The sequence below is a fragment of the Heptranchias perlo genome, chromosome 2, assembly GCF_035084215.1.
Source record: "Heptranchias perlo isolate sHepPer1 chromosome 2, sHepPer1.hap1, whole genome shotgun sequence".
In the NCBI taxonomy this organism is placed as follows: Eukaryota; Metazoa; Chordata; class Chondrichthyes; order Hexanchiformes; family Hexanchidae; genus Heptranchias; species Heptranchias perlo.
Window position 1 is genome coordinate 19,965,297 of NC_090326.1, and position 21,679 is coordinate 19,986,975.

Consider the following 21,679-nt stretch of genomic DNA (forward strand, 5'->3'; position numbering starts at 1 on the left):
CTCATCTTACCTGCACCTACTCACCTCGCCAGTACTCACCCCGCCACTAACACGCAACCCAATCCTCATACAATCTCATGGCTCTATCCCATACTCACCCTCTCATGCATCTCCCTCACGGCCAGCCTCACTCAACCTGCCACCACCTGTGCTGCAGCCACAGGGCATGCATCACATATGTGCAGTAGGCAGCGTACGGCAAACGTGTCACATTTTATTGGCACCACCACTGCCATGTCTCCCCGAATCCTGTCTGTTGTGTGCAATAATGCCCGCTCCTGGGTATCACTATGAGTGATACCCAGGAGCGGGCATTATTGCACACAACAGGCTCATCAAACTGTCAGTTGCTCTAATTCATTGTTTCTGAGAACCATAAAACTGTAGAATTTCTTACTTCCCTCAATTTTCCCACCACTGATGCCACCCATTGTGTTACTGCAGAGTAGGTGCAGGTGTATTTGCAGGGCTCTTCCGTGCAGACGACTGAGAGACATCGGCGGTGTACCCGGCTGCACCCTGGAAGGATGCGGAGGAGAAGTTGTGGAGGGCAGTGGTGACTTCGGCAGCGACAGGTAAGCAGATGGTGCTGGGGCCAGCCAGGAGCAGCTCGGCATGAAAGAGGCTGCAGATGTCCACGACTACATGTCGAGTGAATCTGCGCTTCCGTGTGCACTGCTGCTCGGAGAGGTCCGGGGAGCTGCGCCTCGGTCTGTGGACCCTGTGGTGAGGGTAGTGCCCTCTGCGACGTGTCTCTTTCTGCGGTAGCCCTCCCTCCTGCTGTACAGGTGGATGTGTCACAGCACTCTGTTGTGGAGCTCCACGTGTCAGAGGTGGACGGCGTGGATGGTGAGGCTGGTGATGCTGTTCGCCCTCCGAGGGGGTCATGACTGCAGCTACGGCGGCCCCCATCCGCAATATGTACATCTGAGGGGGTCTGCAAGGTAGGCACATCTCTCCGGACCCCGGGGTGAGTGTGCAGGTTGGTGACTGTGACCGTCCGGAGGGGGGTGGTGGAGGCCACACTTTGTCCCAAGTGGCAGAGCGGCCTCCTGCAATGGGTGAGGGTCTCCCCCCCCGCCACCTGTCAAATGGACCTTTGCAGCTGCCACAGGCTGACGGCTGCAACACGTCCAGTTCAACTAGGACTGTTTCCCCCAGTGTGTGAAACAGTCCCATGTTTCCCCAAAATCACACACAGTCCCTTAATCAGGTCAGTTAATGACCTAAACAAGCAAAATAAATAACCTCAAGTGGCATCCCGCTGGCTTTAATTGCCTGCGGGATTCCCACCAGCGGGGACCACGCACGCACCCCCGCTCGTCATCGGGGAACCCGGAAGTGGGCGGGATCGTGGCGCAATCCGGTCACGTGACTGGATATCGGGCTTTTCGGGGCCCCCCGCTGGAAACACACAGGAAACCCGACGGTAAAATCGAGCCCCTGAAGTTTGCACTGGAGAGAGAATGGAGTCTAGAAATAAGAGAAGGATCATCTATTAGACAACAAGCTTTTTCTTGTATCCTGAACAGGGGTATGGTAGAGCTTCACAGATATGGAAACAATATTCAAGTCTTGGATAGGTTTAGGCTATATTGAGAGTTAAAAGCCATTGAGGGGAAGAGAAGTGATTGAGATAAATAAAAAACAGACCTCCTTTCAGCAGTTTTTATCAATGGAGAAGATGTGGGAGCTTCATTTGAGATAAAAGAAAACATTAAGGCCAAGAACATTAATAGATAAAGCTGGAGTAAGAATGGATCTATCAAAGGTGAGAGGTCGTAACTGTTGGTTGGACTAGCAAGAGACAAAGAACCTGACAGGTTTTTTCAGCCATTTGCTAATTTTAGTAAAAGAGTAGATACAAGTATAAAGCAGGAAAATAAAATTGAAAAACAGCAGAAAATATGTTTCTGTATCTTTGAGGATTTGAAACAAACAAGTTGAGAATAATTTAAATGAGAATCCTACCCTGCGACCTCTTATTCCTTTGAGTCCTTCATTACCAGGAGCTCCAGGTTCTCCATCCACTCCCTAAGTGCCATGATGGACAAATACAGGTGAACCAGTATGTTATATCCTTTAGTATAAAACATAAGACAACAAAAATTGTGATAGTTACCTGTGGACCAGGATTTCCAAGGGGCCCTCGTGGTCCCTATAAAATTAAATTCAAAAGCAGTCATTTTTAGTCCACATATATAATACTGTCACTAATTCTATTAATTATTTTACTCTGCAATGTTTAGTACTACAGTGAAAACTGTAAATTAGGGACACCTAGGGACATGCATCAGGCGACCTTATTTTCAAAATAGTCATTGTATGTACAGTAAAGCGGATGAGCCAAATATCCCGGGATTGGCTGTATCTCCTGCAGCATTCCTTCTTTTTTTCGCCCTCACCTGAGATTGTGCCTAATTCTGGGGCCCTGCCAGCAGGATGTGATTTCAGTTCATTTTCTGTTGGTTGGGTTTCCCAGTTTATTGCCATCCCGGGGTCCTTTCCCATTGAGGGAGGGACGTCCGTGATCCTAGGTTCGGCAGCCTGCACAGGACGAGGTGGCTGCTGTAGGGCCAGAGTGCCTGGGAGATCCCAGCCTAATTGGGAGGATTAATGCCCTGCAGAGCCTGGTTTGGGACCCCCTCCCTCCATGTGTTACAGCTGCTAATGTTTGAAGTGCTGGGACTGGGTAGGGTGCAGTTAGCAGCTCATCAGTACCTGCCATACTGGTGGAGTGAGATGCGGTTTTGCCTGGTGCCGTTCCTGGCTTTTGTTGAATGGGGAGTTCTTTACCCAGCATCCATAGCAGCAGAGAACCCGCTCTATTCCTGGGATAGAACCGTGCAAGCATTCAATCCCAGGGATAGAGCGGTTTCTCTGGAATAGAGCCGTGCAAGCATTCAATCCCAGAGATAGAGTGGTTTCTCTGGGATACAGCCGCGCAAACATTCAATCCCAGAGATGGAGCTGTTTCTCTGGGATAGAGCCGTGCAAGCATTCGATCCCAGAGATGGAGCGGTTTCCCTGGGATAGAGCCGTGCGAGCATTCGATCCCAGAGATGGAGCGGTTTCTCTGGGATAGGGCCGTGCGAGCATTCAATCCCAGAGATGGAACGGTTTCTCTGGGATAGAGCCATGCAAGCATTCGATCCCAGAGACAGTGCGGTTTCTCTGTCACAATGTATGCTCCCCATTACACAAAAATGCTTTCTTTCACCTGCAGCCACCTCACGCTGACCTGCCTGTCCCGTGTTTTAAGCTGTAAACGGATATGGTTCATTGAAGGCTATCCGTAGTTGGTAATTTGTGAGTGTCCATGGTTTCAAGGTGCAGCTTGTATCTGTTACAATGTAAATTATTTGGGACTGTTAATTAGTGTCCGTTTTTTGCAGGTGTCCATTTTTTGGGAGTGTCCATTGTACAGGTTTCACTGTACCCATATTATTATTAGTGCCTTTAATAGGGGACAATATTAGCTATGAACTACTCAATCCATCCTATGGATTGTAGAGGCTGATTTTCCTGAGCTTTACCTCGAAGAATGCCCAGTCCCCAGGTGCAAAGCCCAGGAAAAATGGAGCAGAGATCCCTCCCGCTGGGTCTCCACAGCCTTTACACTTCCCTGGGATTTTCAGGGCTTTGCTATAAGGGAGGAGGGGAGCGGGGCCTACAGCTGCAACGATGTCATGTAAATAAGGTGGGATGGGCTTTCCTTGTCCTCCCACATTCATTTTCTCTTCTCTTGTTAGTTGAATACCCATTTTTAGTGGCAGCCGAAGAAGAGCCAGACAGCAAGGCCAAAAGCTAGGTGGCCTTTTTTCTTTACGGGCCAACAATTATTTTGGGGTATAAAACCTCTTGTTCTCATTACCAATGCAGCTAGAAGGCCACGAAGTTGATAGACAAGCCTGCAGCTGCAATCCACTTCGCTGCACTATTTTCCGACCATATGTCCTACCAAGGGCCGAGCCTGCGCTGGGAGTGTCTCTGGCAATGATCTTTGGGTGCAATGCTCCTATCCTGCACTAGGGCAGAGGGAAGCCAGAAAAACTAGCTGTGTGATCTTTAATCATTTAGAATCATTGATATAGTTTACAGTTCAAGAAGGTAGACTTTGATTTGTATCTGTCTTTATACTAGATCATCCAAGGAGTACTACATCAGTACCATGTACGTGAAGATGCTATTCACAAATTACTTATAAAAGTTACTGGGAAAACTATAGATTTTTTTCAATTTGTGCATTAGTATCATACTTTTTCTAGTTTTATTTATAAAAGATCCCATGGCACTATTTGAAGAAGAGCAAGGGGGTTCTCCCAGTGTCCTGGCCAATTTATCCATGAGCCAGCACAACCAAAAACAGATTAGCTGCTGTTTTATCTCATTTACTGTTTGTAGGACATGGCTGTGCACAAATTGGCTGCTGCATTTGCCTACATAACAGTGACTACAATTCAAAATTAATTCATTGGCTGTTCAGAACTTTGGGATATCCTGAGGGTGCGAAAGGTGCAATATAAAGGCAAGACTTTTATTTTCTGCGAGGTGTTACTAGATTGGAACTGAATTGACCCTCTGTGGCAGATTTGGTCATCCGATATCTGAACCAGGCAGATGCAGAGTATTCCTAGGCACTGCTATTGATTGCCCAGGCAGCCTGTTTCATTAATTAGACCTTGACAGGTAGACCTGTCACTGGGATCTTCTTATTCAGTTTGAAATATCCATGCAGGTTAATGTCCTGTCAGATTGGATGCTGCTGGCTGGACAAGTAGTGCAAAACTCATCAGTGCTGTGTTCTGATAGGCTGTGTAGTTTGAGATGATTAAACTCTAATAATACCTTTGCACACTCATGGGTCCATAAACCTTGGCTCTTACCAATCTGCACCTAAGCTCTATGGACAGAGGTAAGTGAAGTGTCTCTCTCTGCTCAGAAAGAGCGTGCACCCATATTGGCAAACAGAAACACTACCTTTGTGGATTTTCCCAGTAGTTTGGTTTGGAAACTGAATAATCTTAATGCGGCACTGGGTTTGCACCATAGTATGTAGGCAAACGTAGACAGAATAACACTCAGCAACGGCCACAGCATGTGTGTCAGGAATTGCCTAGGGAGTTCTCCTGATTGGCTGCCATCAGCGGAAACACCATTTACCTGGTGTATCCAGGATTTGCACTGAAGTTACGGCAGCCAATCAGAAGAACCTCTGAGTAAATTCCTGGCGACACTGCCTCAATTATTTGACATTGTCATGCTTGAAAAAATTAGGCAAATTAGGAACTGCAAGAAGAAGCTGAGTTGATCAACTGGATGGAATGTTTAATTTACATAAACTGGTTACTGTATATCAAGAAAAAAGTTAATCATATCTGTTTATCGCTTCTATTAAGGGTGATTTTATCAAAAACTCTGGATCCTCCTGTAACATCATTATTATTGTTATGTTTATGTTAACATACTATTTATAAGTACATTATATGCACATGCCTGCCTACTTGGCTATCTACATTATATGCCACTTCATGATATTTAGCATAACAATTTTAACACCTCTAAGTTAACCTGCTTCCAAGTAAAAGATGTTTTAAATTGAAACTCAGTAAGAAGTGATTCTACGATTCATGCATTCTCAGCAGGGAAGCCATGCTCGAAGAGAGCCCAGATCAGAGACAGCGCACCAGCATTGTAGCCCGGATTCTCCGACCCCAGCTCTCGTTGAGCGTGCTTACCCAATGGAAGCAGAGGATCACAGAATCACCCCTGTAGGATAATCTGTACTGTACCAGGGGGATCAGCTATGGCTCATCCTAAAGTGTGCAAGTGGAGAATAAGAAATGTACTTTGATAAACATTGAGGGTGGATTGCTTAAGTATTTATCATATCTTTATATTAAGTGGCTCTCACCTCCCTCTGTTAAATTAGAGTTGGAAGCATTGCATGAGCACAACCTTTTTGTGCCACTGAACCAGCTAAAGAATCTTGAGATTGAAGTTCTTTGAAGAAGTAACAGAAAGAGTAGATAATGGTAATGCGGTAGATGTAATATATTTGGATTTTCAAAAGGCCTTCGATAAAGTACCACATTGTAGACTCATGGCTAAGTGTAAGGAATCTTACAACACCAGGTTATAGTCCAACAGTTATAACCTGGTGTTGTAAGATTCCTTACATTTGTCCACCCCAGTCCATCACCGGCATCTCCACATCATGGCTAAGGTCAGAGCATGTGGAGTCAGGGAAGAGTTGGCAGAATGGATAGCAAATTGGATACAAAACAGAAAGTAGGGGTTAAGGGTAGCTACTGAGACTGGCAAAAGGTGGGAAGTGGTGTTCCAGCGGGATCGGTGCTGGGACCACTGTTGTTCACAATTTACATTAACGATTTGGATTCGGGAATCAGAAGTACTATTTCAAAATTTGCGGACGACACCAAATTGGGGGGTATAGTTAACACAAAGGAAGAATGCATCAAAATGCAAGAGGACATTAATAAACTTTCAGAATGGGTATGTAATTGGCAAATGAATTTCAATACAGATAAGTGTGAGGTGGTACATTTTAGTAGGAAGAATAAGGAGGCCACATACTGCTTGGATAATAAGAGTCTAAATGGGATAGAGGAGCAAAGGGATCTAGGCGTACAGATACACAAATCACTAAAAGTAGTGAGGCAGGTTAACAAGGCCATAAAAAAGGCAAATCAAGCACTAGGGTTCATTTCTAAAGGGATAGAATTGAAAAACAAAGAAGTTATGTTAAACTTGTATGGAAACCTGGTTAGACCACACTTGGAGTATTGTACACAGTTCTAGTCGCCATATTATAGAAAGGATATAGAGGCATTGAAGAGGGTGCAAGAAAGATTCACAAGGATGATATCAGAACTGAGAGGATATCCTTATCAGGAAAGGCTGAACAGGCTGGAGCTCTTTTCTCTAGAAAAGAGAAGGATGAGGGGTGACCTGATAGAGGTCTTTAAGATAATGATAGAGTTTGATAGGGTAGACGTAGAGAAAATGTTTCCACTTGTGGGGTAGTCCAAAACTAGAGGTTATAAATGTAAAATAGTTGCTAATAAATCCAATAGGAAATTCAGGAGAAATTTCTTTACCCAAAGAATGGTAAGAATGTGGAACACACTACCACAAGAAGTAGTTGAGGCAAATAACATAGATGCATTTAAGGGGAAGCTAGAGAAGCACATGAGGGAGAAAGGAATAGAAGGATATCCCGATAGGGTTAGATGAAGTAAGGTGGGAGGCGACTCATGTGGAGCATAAACGCCAGCATAGACCAGTTGGGCCGAATGGCCTGTTTCTGTGCTGTAGTTTCGATGTAACTCGATGAAGTTCCTCTGTTCACTATTTTAGCATATTGGTTATCATGTTTGCAGCAAATTCCTGTGTTCTATTTCAACCAAGTTCTTAATCTGTTTATTTTAAGTGAGCTTATGACTTTGCTAAAATAGTGCACAGAGGAATTTCAATCCCCGGCTGTTTATACAACATTGTAGATGGCAAACACAATTGCCTCAATATTAACCCCCCCACAACGGGTGAGAGAGGGTCAGGTTTAAAAATGTTAAAATGGGGAACACATCCCCAACCCGCCGCGTATGCGCCTGCTGCTGTTTTTGCTTCAGCGGTTTTCGTGTCGTGCGAGTGTCCTGCTGTCGAACGGCAGGACACTTCATTAACATATTTAAATCAGGCTCCCACAGTGCAATACAGAGCTTGATTTAAATTTAACAGTTCCGGGCGGGTTTCCAGGGCTTGAGAAACATGGCAGTGAAAGGGAGGTGGGAGATACCGGCTCAAGAAGGAAAGATAAGTGCCTATTTTAGCACTCCTTATGGGCCAGGAGGAGCAGGAGTGCTACCCCCAGGCCCTCAAAGAAGCCTTTGGCCTCCCCTCTGCCGATCATGGCCTCTCTCTCCCCCCTCCCTCGATCGCCTACTTCCAGCCCTGATCTCTCGCTCCCTCCCTCCCATGACCTCTCCCCTACCCAAGCCTCAATCTCTTGCTCCTTGCCTCCTCCCGATTGCTGGGGACCGTCTCTAAGGGTCCTCAGCTGTGGCCTCCTGCCTCTGGTTTCCCCGCACGGCAGCCATCCAGCCTGTCAATTTGAAGAAAAAGATGATAATGAGGTCCTGCCATTAAATTCAGCAGGACCTCCACGTCTTCAGCCTTGCCGAGTTTTATACCGCACTCTCTGCACCCTCCCCGTAAATGTTGGGGTCAATATTTTTGATAAGCTACATTTGCCAAAATGTATAAATATTTTGAAATTGTTTACCAATTCTTGTAGCCCATTCATACAAAGGTTTATTAAATGGCCAGTGTTTAAACATCTGTATAATGTTAGCATACAAGAGCAAATTTGTGAAGGTCCACGCCTGGCACAAGAACCTAGCCCAATGGCAGCATAGATCACAGAATTGGGAGCAGAGGTCAAAGCACCCAATTCATGGCACTCTCAATTTTCCAGTGATAAATTTTTATTTACCGGAAAAATCGGAGCACTGTGAAACATGCTCGCTGACCTCCACCACCTATTCTCCAATCTAAATGTCAATCAAGCCAGGCTCCGCACCAGAAACAGAGCCATACAAAATTTAAGTTTAAGTAGTTTGTTGAATCCTTTGCTCAAGATCAGTACAACAGCGTCCTCGGTGGAAACTGCAAATGAACAGCATCACGTCAACTCAGCTAAAAATTAAACACTTCAAGGTTTAGTGTAGTTATGGAAAAGGGTAAGGAACAACCAAACATGAAAATACTCAACAGGTAATTTCAGTGAGTTGAAAGGGGATCTGGCCTAGGTGGATTGGAATCAAAAAATGACTGCTAGCATTTGTTAAAGGAAAATCATGTTTGGTTAACTTGATCAAGTTCTTTGATGAAGTAACGGAGAGGGTTGATGAAGGTAGTGCGGTTGATGTTGTGTATATGGACTTTCAAAAGGCATTTGATAAAGTACCACAGAATAGCAAACTTGTTAGCAAAATTGAAGCCCATGGGATTAAAGGGACATTGGCAGTGCGGATACAAAATTGGTTATGGGACAGACAGCAGAGAGTAGTGGTGAATGGTTGTTTTTCAGACTGGAGGAAAGTATACAGTGGTGTCCTCCAGGAGTCAGTACTAGGACCACCGCTCTTTTTGATATATAGTAATGACCTGGACTTGCAGGGTAGAATTTCAAAGTTTGCAGATGACACGAAACTCAGAAATGTAGTAAATAGTGAGGAGGATAGTAACAGACTTCAGGAGGACGTAGACAGACTGGTGAAATGGACAGACACATGGCAGATGAAATTTAACACAGATAAGAGTGAAGTAGTGCATTTTGGTAGGAAGAATGAGGAGAGGCAATATAAACTAAATGGTACAATTTTAAAAGGGGTGCAGGCACAGAGAAACTTGAGGGTGTACGTACACAAATCTTTGAAGGTGGCAGGACAAGTTGAGAAGGCTGTTAAAAAAGCATATGGGATCCTCGGCTTTATAAACAGAGGCATAGGGCATGATTTTAGCCTGGAAAAACAGGTGGGTTGGGGATGGGGGCGGCAGTAACAATTGCAAAAATCTAAAATCCGCCCCCAATCCGTCCATTTCCGGTTTTCACGGGGGCAGGACGAGGGGCGAGCAACCAACCCGCTCTTAGGAGGCAGGTCGGGCATTAAAAGCTTTTAAGGAGGCTGCGGACCTCCATTTTCAAAGCTTTTTTGATTTTAGCCCTTGGGGGCCGGAATTCCTGGGCCTTCTACTTCATGCCACGTGAGACGAGGCAAAAAGGCCCGAAACTGCAGGTAAGTGTCTTTGTAGCACAGCTTGTGGGCCCGGAGTAGCAGGAATGTTTCCCCCAGGCCCAACAAACCCTCCTGCAATGACCCCCCCACCACAATTTCCAACGACCCCCCCACAATCTCCGACCCCGTGATGACCCCCGGACCACACCCCCTCCCCCATGACTGACAGCCCCCCGGTGACCCCCAACACCCCCTATGACAGACCCCCTCATCCTCCCGGTGACTCCCGACCCTTCCGCCCCCAATCTAACACTTACCTGATCATGTCCTCTTCCTTACTCTTCTCCCATCCGACTGAGGCCAGCCTGTCAATCAGGCTGCCCTGTCGTGCGGGAAACCAGCAAAAAAAATGACGTTTTTTACATCAAAATCGTAAGGATGTCTAGGAAACCCATACTTCTGGGTTTCCTGACAGGATTTCCAGCACCCCCCACCCCCCCCCCCGCCCCCTTCCTGGCTCCGAGCGAAAATCATGCCCATAGAGGAAGTTATGCTAAACCATTATAAATCACTGAGTAGGCCTCAGCTGGAGTATTGTGTCCAGTTCTGGGCACCACATTTTAGGAAGAATGTCAAGGTCTCAAAGAAGAGATTTACTAGAATGGTGCCAGGGTTGAGGGACTTCAGTTATGTGGAGAGACTGGAGAAGCTGGGGGGTGTTCTGATCTGGAATGCATTGCCTAAAAGGGTGGCGGGAGCAGATTCTAAAATACCTTTCAAAAGGGAATTGGATAAATACTTGAAAGGGAAAAATTTGCAGGGCTTTGGGGAAGGAGCAGGGAAACGGAACTAATTGGATACCTCTTTCAAAGAGCCGGCACAGGCTAATGGGCCAAATGGCCTCTTTCTTGCTGTATCATTCCATGATTCTAAAACTCTTAGGGCCCAAAATTCTTCAGGACTGCTGGACTGGTATCAATGTGGCAGGAATCCACTGGAGTATCTGGAGTCAGGGTCGGGTCATTGGATCTAAATATCCTTGGCAGCTGCATCTTGGGCACCTATGGCGGGGGGGAGAGGGGGGGAAGTCAGAAGATCCTTTGTAAGGAGAATCAATCAAAAAAAATTGCCAGTCAATTGTAGGGAGCTCCAGGATGTAACCCTCACCTTGAGACCCTAATGGGCCCTGCTTCGACCCCGAGACTAACTTGGATGCTAAATTCATCCTGGCATTTAAATTGCTGGGTGGAAAGCAGGTGGCGGCTGCAGAAATTCCAGTGGGGGTAGCTATCCTGTTAGTCCTGCCTCCTTATGACTTCAGGAGCTTTATATGAGGTGGATGGAACTCTACTACCCCTGGCCCATTGGAAACTAGTACTGGCTTCTCTCCCAGATGACTAGCCGGTGTTTTGAGTTTCGGTCCAATTTCCCCCCCCCTCCGATTTATGCTGGGAGTGTGCCCCGAAGAAATTTGGGGCCTCATTCTTTTAGTCATCAAAATAATGCACTTGAAAATAAAATGAATCTTGTCCCGGTGGTAGAATGGTATGCAGACTTCGAATAAAAACGAGAACCATGATTTTGCCTTTCCTGGCGTACTGGCATTATCTTTTAGTGTAAGATGCGGTGGGAGAAAAAAATTTGATAAGACCTATTATTGGGCGTTGGTAGCGTGATCTGCTATTTACCCGCACCTAATGGCCCCTGCGCAGGCAGAATGAGACTTTAGTCAGGCCTGAGGACTTAGCTGCAAGCAGCATTGGAAATCAGCGTTGACACAAGGGTTCAATGCAATTTGCACTTTACACCAGCAGGGGGTACTCCAATCTCTTAAAGGCAGGCTGTCTCTTAAAATCTCTTAAAGGTAGCCGGTACCTGTTATTTGCTAAAAGTAACAGTCTGCTGTCTGCACGGAGTCTGAATGGAGATCAGACATCGCACACGTAAAGCACAGATGCAGATCCCATCCCTATGTTTACACATTGATGAGTTATATTAAAACATAGAATAAAGGTTGCGTACTGCTAAATCGCATATCCTCCAATCTGCATGCCAGACCTCACCAACCTGCCGATCTGAGTTGGTACCAGGCTGGCGAGAGTGCGTGCACCAAGATTCTCAGATGATGCACTAGAGGCCTTGGTGCAAGAGGTGGACAGAAGGAGGGACATCCTATAACCACTGGGGGGCGGGGCGGGGTGGGGGGGGGGGGGGAGGGCAAGAGGTCCTCCAGACATATGCCCAAAAGGCAGTGGGAGGCAGCGGGGGATGAAGTCAATGCCAGGCGCACAGCAACCACGAACATGGATGCAGTGCAGGAAGAAGTTCAATGCTTTGACATGAATGGTCAAGGGGAGTGAGGTCAACTGTCAAGTGGCGTCTCCTACAACTGCACCACTAGCTGCATCCACTGCTCCACGCAGTGCACCCCCCATCACCCACATACCAACAAACTCTTTCCAGCAGTGCTCAACTCTTCCAATCAGATGCTTCTTCTCACCCTTACACATTACCACTGTTGCAAGCTGCCCACCCATAACTCACAGGCCACACACACTGGCAGCTATTCAACATGCACATCACCCATACACACGTCTTGCTTTCTTGCAGGAGAAGGTGGCGCATATCAGGAGGCAGCAAGTGGCGGTGGCATTTAGCCCCTCGAGCCTGTTCCGCCATTTAATGAGATCACGGGGGACCTGTGACCTAACTCCATATACCTGCCTTAGCTCCATATCCCTTAATACCCTTGGTTCACAGAAATCTATCAATCTCAGATTTAGAAATCGCAATTGAGCTAGCATCAGCTGCCTTTTGCAGAAGACCGTTCCAAACTTCTCCCACCCTTTGCATGTAGCAGCATTTCCTAACTTCACTCCTGCATGTCCTGGCTCTAAATGTTAGGCTATGTCCCCTAGTCCTAGTATTCAAGAATAGGAGACATCCAAAAACAGGTACAAACGTATCGGCAGCCAGACGCAATAATCCAGCCACTAGCCTGCAAATCCTTCATGGTCCCTTTAAATAGCACTGGCGGGAGTCCTCCAGGCACTCTAAGACACATTCAGATGGTCGTGGTTAAGACTGTGCATTGAGTTGAGCGTTAAGTTCCAAAATGGTGTCTATCACTTTAAATCAGCATTGCACACTGATTGTATCCATTTTCTCCTTACTTTACTTGCTGCCGGCATTTGGAATTTGTGCATGCGCTAATACCTATACCAAGATGGCATCCGGTGCACGTCACGCTGGAAACGTGCGTGCGCAGCCAAGACACCATCTTGGATGTTCGGGAGGCCACGTAATGCTGAAACAACAGGCGTTACACGGCCCAATTTTTAGCCCACTGTGTTTGAAAATCCCATCAGTGAAGTTCAGGAACAACATTTTTCCGTACATTGCTTTTAGGTAGATTTTAAAACATTTATTTTAAATACATTAACACCTGCCTAAAAATAACACCCAGAGAAATGTTGTATGAGCATGCTAAGCATTCATATCTGAATTTCACTGATCAGAAAATATACCGATTTATGAGATATAAATCCCATGTTGAACAGTTATTGCAATGATAAGCTGATGGCCTTGCAGTGTAAGAAAGCTCTGCCTTTGCACTGTTTCTTTCAATTCTGGTGCTATCATGGGGTAGAGGGAGAAATCTTTGTATTAATCAAAGAGTGTTAATGTTGTCAGAACAAGGGGGCTTCAGTATTTCCAGCAGGAAGCCTCGCCTGAAAGGAGCACGAGTTAGTGGTACGGCTACCACACTGAGGTTCTGATCCTCTGACCCACGCTTCTGCTAGGTGTGGGATCACTGAATTTACCCTATATACAACAATAAGATGCTTTGTTACCTTTTTGCCTTTTGGTCCTTTGGAACCAAATCCAGTTTTGCCATCTGTCCCCTGTATGATAAATAACATCTTTAGCAATACAGTTGTACAATTTGCTCAACATTTTTCATTTGACTTGGTATATTTCAAAATGTAGATGCTATCAAAAACAATACATAGTTGCAATATATCCTTAAATTCATGTTTTGGTAAATTATCCAACAGACTACCTCAGACCAATGAGTTTTTTCAATAGAAATCAGCCAAAAGAACTATCCAGTCTTTCTGCTGAGCCGTGACCCCTCCCTATGTCTGGCTTACAACCACAAAACACACTTGTTTTGTGTGTGAACTAGATTGTGTAGTGTTAATCATTGTGAAATATAGTGAAAGGATTGCCAACTAGTGTGGTACTTGGGTTCCAGTGGGGTAGACGTTACAATTGGGACTGTTCTTGTACAAACATTTAAATGTGCTTATCCCTAGTTCCTCTGTGTTATTTTAATATCATAGTTAAAATAGCTCAAAGAAGAATTTGGTATGTGAGTGTTAAGCCTTCATATGAGAACTGTACTAATTGTATTTTCTACTTTGATGTGCGTTTACCTTCTCATTACAATTCCATGTGGTCATAAATGGTTGATGCACATTCATCCTGGTATAATAGCACATTAAATTGTAATTTCTGGTTATTGTCACATGTTAATATAGACTGGGTGCAATGTGTAAAAGTCACAGATGGGGGACAAGACTGTCCCAAGGTTTTATTCCATTAGTTACTAAAATGATAAGATTATTAACACTTCATTTCTTTCAAAAGAATTGCTTTACATCAGAAGGAGTAAAGGATAAATTCACTGATTCTGCAATCCCAGTGGGGAGCCATGCTCAGAAGGAATATGGGTTAATGATAGGGCTACAGCACTGAAGCACAATCCTCCAACCTGTGCTCCCTTTGTGCATTTCCCCACAGGGAGCACAGAATCAAGGAATTTATTCAAAATGTATAAATGACCCAGGCCTGGTTGCTAGTTTTTCAGCTCTGGTATGACACAGAACTTCATAAGCACTTTGGCTTATGCATTCTAGACGTCAACATTCTATTGAAGGGATACACCATCATACTAAATTCCGTTTACCAAGTCATCTGTTTCATCCTAAGCGATTGTTCCATTCCAAAAAGCAAAGAAAAAAATACTGAACTATCTGGCTCGTTAATTCCATTCCAAGTGTACGTACTTTTAAACTCTATTTGTACTCTATACAATTTGCCTTATTATCCTTGTTTCTGCAAATTATTTAAATTTGACTAGTTATTTTAGCCTGTATGACGCAAGCCTTAAATGTGATATTTTAAAGTTTCTAAGTTGACAAGAGAATATTGTAGGCAGATCATTACATGAAATCCATTGTGTAATGTTACTGTTAAATAGGATAATTATCATTGGGCTACTCACTCTAAGACGTGCATTATCTGGTTATGTAGGTGTGGCTCATTCATGGATAGTCTGGTACAAACATTAGAATAAAACAAGTTTTAAGAGCCTGAAACGTAACTACTCTATCATAGGACGAACTGAAACTATTTAATTTTTAACCAGCCAATGTAAATATTATATTCCAATGTTAGTCTGAATCTATCCTATTATAATTACAAATTGGCATTTTTCCACATAAACAACTTTTATTATTGTATCCTTTCTACTTTTCTCATAAATGTGTTCTCCTGAAAGTATTAAAACTAGAAAATCAGATATGCGCTTTCCAAATTTAAATCATATGTTACTACTGCAGCCCTTGAGTGCTTAGAAAAAAAACAGTACTATATTTTGGATTGAATGTAATGTACTGAATAACAGAATCCATGATATTTCTCCGCAAGATTTGGAGATTAAAATGAAACAGAAAAAGGAGGCTTAGGATGAATGCAAGGTTCGTAATACAGTAGAGAACTAGGCTGAATACAGAAAGTACAGAGGAAATCTAAAAAAGGGACTAAGAGGGACAAAGAGAGAGTATGAGAATAGAATAGTGGCTAACATAAAAGGGAACCCAAAAGTCTTTTCGAAACATATAAATAGTAAAAGGGTAGTTTTTTTTTATTCGTTCATGGGATGTGGGTGTCGCTGGCGAGGCCGGCATTTATTGCCCATTCCTAATTGCCCTCGAGAAGGTGGTGGTTAGCCGCCTTCTTGAACCGCTGCAGTCCGTGTGGTGACGGTTCTCCCACAGTGCTGTTAGGAAGGGAGTTCCAGTATTTTGACCCAGCGACAATGAAGGAACGGCGATATATTTCCAAGTCGGGATGGTGTGTGACTTGGAGGGGAACGTGCAGGTGGTGTTGTTCCCATGTGCCTGCTGCTCTTGTGCTTCTAGGTGGTAGAGGTCGTGGGTTTGGGAGGTGCTGTCAAAGAAGCCTTGGTGAGTTGCTGCAGTGCATCCTGTGGATGGTACACTCTGCAGCCACTGTGCGCCGGTGGTGGAGGGAGTGAAAGTGGATGGGGTGCCAATCAAGCAGGCTGCTTTGTCCTGGATGGTGTCGAGCTTCTTGAGTGTTGTTGGAGCTGCACTCATCCAGGCAAGTGGAGAGTGTTCCATCACACTCCTGACTTGTGCCTTGTAGATGGTGGAAAGGCTTTGGGGAGTCAAGAGGTGAGTCACTCGCCACCTCTGACCTGCTCTTATAGTCACAGTATTTATGTGGCTGGTCCAGTTAAGTTTCTGGTCAATGGTGACCCCCAGGATGTTGATGGTGGGGGATTCAGCGATGGTAACGCCGTTGAATGTCAAGGGAAGGTGGTTAGATTCTCTCTTGTTGGAGATGTTCATTGCCTGGCACTTATCTGGTGCGAATGTTACTTGCCACTTATCAGCCCAAGCCTGGATGTTGTTCAGGTCTTGCTGCATGCGGGCAAGGACTGCTTCATTATCTGAGGGGTTGCGAATAGAACTGAACACTGTGCAATCATCAGCGAACATCCCCATTTCTGACCTTATGATGGAGGGAAGGTCATTGATGAAGCAGCTGAAGATGGTTGGGCCTAGGACACTGCCCTGAGGAACTCCTGCAGCAATGCCCTGGGACTGAGATGATTGGCCTCCAACAACCACTACCATCTTCCTTTGTGCTAGGTATGATTCCAGACATTGGAGAGTTTTCCCCCTGATCCCCATTGACTTCAATTTTACTAGGGCTCCTTGGTGCCACACTCAGTCAAATGCTGCCTTGATGTCAAGGGCAGTTACTCTCACTTCAGCTCTAGAATTCAGCTCTTTTGTCCATGTTTGGACCAAGGCTGTAATGAGGTCTGGAGCCGAATGGTCCTGGCGGAACCCAAACTGAGCATCAGTGAGCAGGTTATTGGTGAGTAAGTGTCGCTTGATAGCACTGTCGATGACACCTTCCATCACTTTGCTGATGATTGAGAGTAGACTGATGGGGCAGTAATTGGCCGGATTGGATTTGTCTTGCTTTTTGTGGACAGGACATACCTGGGCAATTTTCCACATTGTCGGGTAGATGCCAGTGTTGTAGCTGTACTGGAACAGTTTGGCTAGAGACGCAGCTAGTTTTGGAGCACAAGTCTTCAGCACTACAGCCGGGATGTTGTCGGGGCCCATAGCCTTTGCTGTATCCAGTGCACTCAGCCGTTTCTTGATATCACGTGGAGTGAATCGAATTGGCTAAAGACTTCTGTGATGGTGGGGATATCGGGAGGAGGCCGAGATGGATCATCTACTTGGCACTTCTGGCTGACGATGGTTGCAAACACTTCTGCCTTGTCTTTTGAACTCATGTGCTGGACTCTGCCATCATTGAGGATGGGGATGTTTACAGAGCTTCCTCCGCCCGTTAGTTGTTTAACTGTCCACCACCATTCACAACTGGATGTGGCAGGACTGCAGAGCTTTGATCTGATCCGTTGGTTGTGGAATCACTTAGCTCTGTCTATAGCATGTTGCTTCTGCTGTTTAGTATGCATGTAGTCCTGTGTTGTAGCTTCACCAGGTTGGCACCTCATTTTTAGGTATGCCTGGTGCTGCTCCTGGCATGCTCTTCTACACTCCTCATTGAACCAGGCTTGTTGGTAATGGTAGAGTGAGGAATTTGACGGGCCATGAGGTTACAGATTGTGCTGGAATACAAAACTGCTGCTGCTGATGGTCCAAAGCGCTTCATGCCCAGTTTTGAGCTGCTAGATCTGTTCTGAATCTATCCCATTTAGCACGGTGATTGTGCCACACAACACGTTGGATGGTGTCCTCATTGCGAAGATGGGACTTCGTCTCCACGAGGACTGTGCGGTGGTCACTCCTACCAATACTATCATGGACAGATGCAACTGATGGGGCAGTAATTGGCCAGATTGGTGAGGACAAGGTCAAGTAGGTTTTTTCCTCGTGTTGGTTTGCTCACCTCCTGTCGCAGGCCCAGTCTGACAGTTATGTCCTTCAGGACTCGGTATTTTGGTAGGAAGAATGAGGAGAGACAATATAAACTAAATAGTAGAATTTTAAAGTGGGTGCAGGAACAGAGAGACCTGGGGGTACTGATATACAAATCTTTGAAGGTGGTAGGACAAGTTGAGAAGACTGTTCAAAAAACATATATGATCCTGGGCTTTATTAATAGGGTTATAGAGTATAAAAGCAAGGAAGTTATACTGAACCTTTAATAAACACTGGTAGGCCTCAGCTGAAGTATTGTGTTCAATTCTAAGCACCATACCTTAGGATGTCAAGGCCTTAGAGAAGGCGCAGAAGAGATTTACTAGATTGGAGCCAAGGATGAGGGGCTTCAGTTATGTGGAGAGATTCGAGAAGCTGTGGTTGTTCTCCTTGGAACAGAGAAGGTTAAGGGGAGATTTGAAAGAGGTGTTCAAAATCATGAACGGTTTTGACAGAGGAAATGAGGAGAAACTGTTTCCAGTGGCAGAAGGGTCGGTCACCAGAGGTCACAGATTTAAGGTGATCGGCAAAAGAGCCAGAGGCAACATGAGGAAACATTTTTTACGCAGCGAGTTGTTATGAACTGGCATGCACTGCCTGAAAGGGTGGTGGAAGCAGATTCAATAGTTACTTTCAAAAGGGATTTGGATAAATACTTGAAGGGCAAAAATTTACAGGGCTATGGGGAAAGTGCAGGGGAATGGGACTAATTGGATAGCTCTTTCAAAGAGTCGGAACAGGCACAATGGGCCAAATGGCCTCCTCCAATTCTGTACCTACTATGATACTATGATAAGACTAGTAACTAAATGAGAGCCCTGCAGCTTTTTTCCTATTGCTCTTCTAGATCATTTGTTGTTTGCTACACATTTTCTGGCAAAAATTCATAAGAAATAATAAATTGAAGAAAAAGAGAATAAGCTCACCATCATCCCACGAGGTCCCTCTGGTCCTCTTACACCTCTGTCCCCAGGATTTCCAGGCTGACCCTATTAAATATCCAAAGGGACTGGTTAGTAATCGATTAATGATACAGGGAATATAGGGGGTACATTTTACAATTTAGCACTCCCGCGCAGAGCTTCATGTGACAGGAGTGAATGATCGAGAATTCGGGCATGGAGGCTAATTAATACACCTGATTAACAGCCCGCATGATTTTCCCGCTATTAAAATGAGAGCGCTCCTGTTCCATGAAACTCTGTACCAGGAGCACCAGCTCATAAAATTTACCCTATAATCTTTTGTCATTTTGCAACAAGTGACAGACAAGGTTTCTCACATACACAAAAATTGAAATCTGCACACCGTACCAACCATAAAAGCTACAATGAACTATTATGTTATGGAGCAAAGCTCCAAAAGATTAAAAAATGGAAACATTATTGAGTGAACTGATACTGGCGCAACAGGATTACAGCTCATTGATCTGTTTTCTTTTATGAAAGAGATGAGAATAGTACCATGACCACCTTGAAAATGACTACCAGCACAAATTAAATATTCCTATTATTATGACAGTTATTATTTGAATATGATTAAAATTGGCAACTCTCAGTATAGGAAATTGCAGAGTTGATGCATGAGTTCAAATGTAAGTATTTTAGTGGAAAGTTTGATAACCATGTTTTCTCTGGTTGTTACTCATTAACCTATACAATATTCTTCAGACCCTTCTATCTATGCCAGTGAAGTAACTGATGTTATTCTAAATAGATGCAAGGTTTCATGCCTCACACTTCATTTCTGTTTGATCTGGAGGTGCTTCTTGGTCCAATTATGTCTGCTGTTCTGCTGCCTCTTGTAAAAATTCTGATTTTGACAAGATGCCTTGATCAGTTTGAAGCGTCCCGAGCCCACTTTATCACTGCTGCTTAACTTCGGCAAATCCACTTTGAGAGCTCTTGAATATTACTAAAAAAAACATCAAATGCAGTTGCAGCTCTTTCTAGTCCCTTACCAAAACTGTCTCTCGTAACTTTTATGAATTCTCTTTTCTAATCCTCTTCCATCTTAGTACACAATTACTACTCTTCTAAAGACAATGTCATCTTTTTGGCTCCAAACCTAACCTTGACAGTCATACTAAAGAAGTGATTCTGTATTGCTTCATTCTGTTCTACTATTATGACTGGCAAGATGTTTTATCCTGACAGGTCTGTTGAATTTTCTGCTCCGTGGACTGTAATAAGACCTCTGACCCTCATGGTATCGCTCCCATGTATGCAACTAAACTTATCCCTGCTCTGTACCAATTTTTTTTGTCCCACCTTTCCTTCTTAGAAATTTGCCAACATTCATCCTATCACCAAGAAAGGCCAAATCCATGATCACCAGCATGACCGTTCCACTGGTGATCTTGTTGTCTATGTTAAATAAATAATAAATAGAGACTTACAATTTTCCCTGTTTGTCCAAGGTCGCCGATTATTCCCAGAGGGCCTGGATTTCCAGATCGACCCTGTCATATGAATGACACAGAAATATTGATTGTAGTGACTGCATATTTCATAATCACTAAAGAAATTTTAATTTAGGAACAATCTTGATTCTTGAAGTTCACAGAGATTTGTTAATGTGTGTTTTACAGAGTATAGGTCTAAAGTTTGATGGGATTTCCCACATATCATGAAGTAACTGACAACATGATAGTTGGTTTTAGAGCATGAGGGATAACCCCACTTCTCAATAGTGTCCCTGAATTTGTCTCTTGCAGCAAGGAGTGGAGTAGGTTGGGGTAGCACTGCACTCTTGACGGGGCTGGAGGGGGGGAGAACTCAAACACATCAGATGCCACCCAACTTCAACACAGGAATACTTTCCAGCATTTATTACTGGATAGTGATCAGTAACGGGAATCTTAGTTGATTTTTCTCCTCAGTAGCCTAGTCGCACTGGGATAAAGTGTAGCACCTCGGAGATCAGCTAACTCAGCATAGAACAGCGATTGAACCTGAACCCATGATGTTTTAGTACCACCAGGCAGTGTACATAGCCAACAAACATTGGGAAAGTATCATAGTATAATACAACACAACACAGGTCATTCGGCCCATCGTGCCTGTGCCGGCTGTGGTACAGCAATTAGCCCCACTCCCCTGCTCTTTCCCCATAGCTCTTTTCTCATAAATCTTTTCCCTTCAGGTATTTATCCAATTCCCTTTTGAAAGTTATTATTACATCTGCTTCCATCACCCTTTCAGGCAGTGCATTCCAGTTCACAACAACTCGCTGCTTAAAAAAATGCTTCCTCATGTCGCCTCTGGTTCTTTTGCCAATCACCTTAAATCTGTGTCGTCTGGTTACTGACCCCTCTGCCACTGGAAACAGTTTCTCCTTATTTACTACATAGAATTACACAGAATGTAATATCAAAACCATTCATGATTTTGAACACCTCTATCAAATCTCTTCTTAACCTTCTCTGCTTAAAGGAAATCAATCCCAGCTTCTCTAGTCTCTCTACATAACTGAAAACAATTTTACAACACCAAGTTATAGTCCAGCAATTTTATTTTAAATTCACAAGCTTTCGGAGATTTTCTCCTTCCTCAGGCAAATGTTTCAAGATCTCGAAACATTTTGAAATGTTTCGAATGAAATGAGATCTTGAAACATTTGCCTGAGGAAGGAGAA

General features: G+C 44.4%; 1 protein-coding gene across 1 annotated transcript in view; it reads right to left on the reverse strand.

Annotated features, from left to right (window-relative positions):
- LOC137335661 (collagen alpha-6(VI) chain-like) overlaps positions 1 to 21,679 on the reverse strand; it is a 199,558-nt gene that overhangs the window by 51,159 nt on the left and 126,720 nt on the right. The window contains exons 24-28 of the mRNA XM_068000953.1: positions 20,442 to 20,504; positions 18,970 to 19,032; positions 13,616 to 13,666; positions 2,123 to 2,158; positions 1,972 to 2,034 (exon numbers count right to left, since the gene is read on the reverse strand). Coding sequence (XP_067857054.1) covers positions 1,972 to 2,034; positions 2,123 to 2,158; positions 13,616 to 13,666; positions 18,970 to 19,032; positions 20,442 to 20,504 — 276 coding nt within the window. The remainder of the gene's footprint in view (positions 1 to 1,971; positions 2,035 to 2,122; positions 2,159 to 13,615; positions 13,667 to 18,969; positions 19,033 to 20,441; positions 20,505 to 21,679) is intronic.